Source organism: Adiantum capillus-veneris, chromosome 21 (assembly GCF_014529385.1).
Source record: "Adiantum capillus-veneris isolate H3 chromosome 21, ASM1452938v2, whole genome shotgun sequence".
In the NCBI taxonomy this organism is placed as follows: domain Eukaryota; kingdom Viridiplantae; phylum Streptophyta; class Polypodiopsida; order Polypodiales; family Pteridaceae; genus Adiantum; species Adiantum capillus-veneris.
The window spans coordinates 31,948,133-31,953,012 of record NC_140951.1 but is presented as its reverse complement, the minus strand read 5'-3'; the positions used below and the strand labels follow the sequence as shown (position 1 = coordinate 31,953,012).

At 38.7% G+C, this 4,880-nt stretch overlaps 1 protein-coding gene across 1 annotated transcript; it reads left to right on the top strand.

Annotated features, from left to right (window-relative positions):
• The first annotated feature begins 1,943 nt into the window (after positions 1–1,943).
• Positions 1,944–2,897, top strand: LOC147430741 (uncharacterized). The gene has a single exon (XM_086493581.1). The coding sequence runs from the start codon at positions 1,950–1,952 to the stop codon at positions 2,895–2,897; it is 948 nt and encodes a 315-aa protein (XP_086349707.1). The 5' UTR covers positions 1,944–1,949.
• Positions 2,898–4,880: the final 1,983 nt, after the last annotated feature.

Sequence of the window (4,880 nt, the reverse complement as noted above, 5' to 3'; positions counted from 1 at the left end):
TGGTATATGTTGAAACGGCTACTGCGGTCGCTATCATATACATGCCTATCCGAGAATTCATGGCCCTAGATGTGGCACCTTTGCGTGCTTTTCCACTTGATAAGATGCTTAATTTGGTTTGAAAATGTACATAGTCGAAGTGTTTCATTGTGCCACACTCATCTCGCCTATAAAGACTGGTGTGAGCAAAAACTACCAAATAGCAGCTAAAAGACACCATTGTAAAATTGCATGGAAAGTGATCCAAAATGGTATATTGATGCAAAATGATGCTTATTTATGATTTTTATCCTTATGCAAGCAATCCCACAAATTTAGGGAATTTCTTGAATCCGTTTGGGATTTTTCGCATAAAAAATGACATTTTTGGGTTAAAAACGAGCTGAAAATGACCTAGTTTTGGTCCAAAGTGGCAAAATAGCCCAACAATTGACACATCAGCTCATATTTCTGTGGGTAAGAGAGAGAGGGGTGCTTTTTACATAAAGGACCAGAAATTTTTCTCTACTGTGCAATAGCTTCCATGGTTGCCCAATCTATGTGTGTTGTAGTCCCGTCTCTTCACAATCTTGTATCTAGGCCTGTGAGGGAGTGAATTAGGATTTCCCTTATTAAAAATCAGAAAATGGTCGCCAAGAAGGTGGAAGCTCGAGTATTCCTTTCAACTGTTTGAAGTGACGCCTATGTAACAGGGGGCGAGGCTACATGATACCATGAAAGAGGTTTGGGTTTTGATTGATATTTGTTCTTGTATGAGCGTTGGGGTTTTATGGCTGAAACTTTATTGTTTTTCAATGGTCTTTTTAATTGAAATTGAATGTGATTTGGTGATCCTCTCATCATAATCTCAACTATGAAAGCAAGCAATTTCCAAGCACGATAGGAAAAGGGTTTGTGACTTTGCTGTCACGAATGTTCTTAGATATTTACTCACCCTTAGAAAGAGGGTTTATCATTCTCCACAAACGCTTCTTCACAAAGTTTTTGTGACTCTCATCACAAACTCTCACAGCCAGAGGTTTTGCACCTTCCCAGCTAGACCGCACACATTCTGACATTTCTGGTGAACCCGATGCGAAGTGGCTGGGGTGAGAATTTGTGATGATATAAAGCTATATGTACATGGTGTTATTCTAGCAATGGATTGCAGATATAGAGTCAAATAAAATTTTGTTAATCAAAATGATGGAGATGGAAGAAGTAGTGGGGATTGCATTATGAGAAATGTAATGTCTTTGATGGTTATGACCCAAGAGCCTTTCTTGAGTGCTATGCAATGTAGATCAAGGTCCAAGGGGTTCCTGAAAGATTGATGATTATGTCCTTTCAATAGTTAGTGGCTCCAAATTTCTATCAGCAAGTACAAGAGATTGCAAAGGAATGTCGAGACAACTGGGATGATTTTTCAAATGCTTTTACACAAGAAACGTTGGGCTTTATGGAATGGGAAATGGAGTGCATTGCTTCTACAAAAGTAGATGTTTTACAGGATGTTGAAAGTAGAAAATTGATACAAGTACCATGCCATACAATTGATTGCAATCAAATTCATGAAAAAACTGGAATCTATAATAGATGAGTGTCTTCAACAGGAAAAAACATTGTTACATGCAAAAGATGAGGATGTAGTCAAAGCTATTTATGCAAAACTTGGTGTTTTAGTTCTGGCACATGAGGATTGTGCTTCCTTGTGTGATTCCATGGAGTTTTCACATAGATATATGGTCAAAGATACTATGGATGGCATTCAATCTGCACAAGATTCTTATGTAAGCTCAATTTCTATTGGGGATTCACTGGAAGGGATTTTTTTTTGTGATGCTTACAGTGCTTTTGGTGAATTGGTTATGCAAAAATTGGCATGTTGTGAAGAGAAGGATGATAAAGATGTTGTAAAGCATGCAGTAGAGCATGGATTTAGCCAAGGACATGTAAATGTACAAAACGATATGACCCGGGATGACATAGAGTATTGTGATTTGGAAGTCAGTTCATGCTTCAAAGAGGTTCACAAATCTCCAAATGAAGATAATACTTCCTGTGATGCCAATGCTCTTCGATGTGATACATATGCTTGTGGATTGGTGGATGAGATGTATTTCAAAGTTGTAGGCTCTTGTTTGGAAGGGGTGCAATTTGATATTCAGCCACCCACTCCTACCAATGACTGGAAGGGTTACGATGATGAAATAGAAAAAGATTTGACTTCTATCTTTGTGAAGCATGCTGATATTTATGAGATTGAAGTACAAAGGTACTTGAAAGAAGGTGTGATAGTAGAGAAAAAGTGTGAAGAAAATATGGCCTATATGCATACCACATGTGATGAGGATCCATTGCATCATGAGATATGCTCTCAAGAGGGTCCCATTGAAGAGGATCTTATGTATCTTTTGAATGAAGCTTTGGATGGTTTCCATGCCGCATACAACAAGGGTTCTAAAGGATATCAATCATGTCATAAATTGGGACAACATGAACATGAGGACATGGAGCTTATGGCTCTTTTATATGATGCTTTGGAGGAATTTCAAGCTGCTTATGATATGACTTTTCAAAATTACGATGAGGTATGTGACCTACAAAAAGAAGGAGATGAGCATGAGGTAGATCTTATAATATTCTTGGATGAGGTTTTACAAGATTTCATGCCTCTAAGAGAAATTATGCATGTCTCTTATGATGCACCAAATGAGGTAATGGATAACATGGAGCTTGATGATTCAGGGATGCATGTTGAAACTTTGGATACTAGAGGGAATCATGCTAATTCACTAGAAATTCATGGTATGTGGCATATGTGGGACTTTATTATGTTACCGTATGACCCAGGAGGACATTATGATGCTTATGGTCTTTGTTGGTGTACTTATATGCCCTTTGATAGAGGAAAATGATTTGATGTTCTTGATGTATGTCCCTCCAATATTATGCCTATCAATCTAGGGAATGCATTAATTATCATATGTTTGTGCTCTTATAACAGAAAGATTGTATGATTTCCAAGTGATCCAGATGGGAACTATGTGCTTATTGGGTCTCTCATTGCATGTTTACAATGAAGGCGTATGCAAACAAAGAAGAAATCAAGTTGGCACATATCGGAGGATGTGCAGGTTTAGAGGGGGTGGATGTTGTGCCATGGCACGTACATAGTGTGAAGTAAAAACATTCACCTCACTTTTCAAACTTCTCGATGCATGGAAAGAAAAGTAATCATGTACATATTGTGGTATATGTTGAAGCGGCTATTGCGGTCGCTATCATGTACATGCCTATCTGGGGAATCGTGGCCCTAGACGTGGCACCTTTGCGTGCTTTTCCACTAGATAAGATACTTAATTTGTTTTGAAAATGTACATAGTCCAAGTGTTTCATGGTGGCACACTCATCTCGCCTATAAAGACTGATGCAGGCAAAAATTGCCAAAAATAGCAGCTAACAGGCACCGTTGTAAAATTGCATGAAAAGCGATCCAAAATGGTATATTGATGAAAAATGATGCTTTTTTATGGTTTTTATGCTTATGCGAGTGATCCCACAAATTAAAGGATTTTGTTGACTTCGTTTGGGATTTTGCAGATCAGAAATGACATTTTTTGGGTTAAAAAGGAGCTAAAAATGACCTAGTTTTGGTACAAAGTGGCAAAATAGCCCACAGATTGACACATCATCTCAAATTTCCGTTAGTAAGAGAGAGGGGTCTTCTTTTTACAAAAAGGACCATCAATTTTTCTCTACTGTGCAATAGCTTCCATGGTTGTCCAATCTATGTGTGATGCAGTCCCGCCTCTTCGCAATCTTGTATCTGAGCCTGTGAGGGAGTGCATTAGGGTTTCCCCTTATCAAAATGGTGTGTGAGCATCAATATAGAAGCTCTTAAATATATGAAAAATTAGAAAATGGTAGCCAAGAAGGTGGAAGCTCGAGTATTCCTTTCAACTATTTGAAGTTACGACTATGTAATTGGGGGCGAGGCTAAATGATACCATGAAAGAGGTTTGGGTTTTGATTGATATTTGTGCTTGTATGAGCATTGGGGTTTTATGGCTAAAACTTTAGTGTTTTTCAATAGTCTTTTTAATTGAAATTGAATTTGATTTGGTGATCCTCTCATCATAATCTCAACTACGAAAACAAGCAATTTCCAAGCACGATAGGAAAGAGGGTTTGTGACTTTGCTGTCACGAACGCTCTTAGATTTTTAGTCACCCTTAGAAAGAGGTTTGGCGACATACGCTTTTTCACAAAGTGTTTGTGACTCTCATCACGAATTCTCACACCTAGAGGGTTTGCACCTTCCTAGCTACTAGACCACACACATTCCGACAGCGGTATATGTTTACCGAGCAAGGAGAAGCGTTGCTGCGACTGTGGGATTTGCATGTGGTTGTGCAAGCCACAAGAATCAAGTTTGACACAACCATAATTAAACAGGTTCTTGATTCCTTCAATGTCAATGAAGACAATGCTGTAGTGTATGGTAGAAAAGTGTCAGCAACTCCGGACGACATTGATTATGCTTTCAAGATGCCAAATGAGCCGAAGCCGACCATTGCCACTGCAGATCAGATAAATCCAGCTCTAAAGGAAGATGATGCAGCCAAGAAAAATCACAAGGCCAATACACAAGGGGTTCTAATAGCAGGTTGGGACGTCCCCATTGCTTACCAGTTTGTGGCTAAATCTGTGAGTCTGAAAAACAATCCCACATATGTCTTAGAAAAGGTTTTTGCTATGCTGCTTGCAAAGAGACTAGATGCCACAGCTTTGATCAACCTATGTAAAATTTTGTCTCAGAATGTGCTTCAGAAGACCACCAAGATAAAGTCTCAAACTGTTTTTTAAGCCTGGTATGTCTGGCAGTTTATTTACTAGGC

What these genes read in the sequence shown, in the direction of transcription:
- LOC147430741 (XM_086493581.1), top strand. Translation starts at nt 1,950, where the DNA reads ATGACCCGGGATGACATAGAGTATTGTGATTTGGAAGTCAGTTCATGC.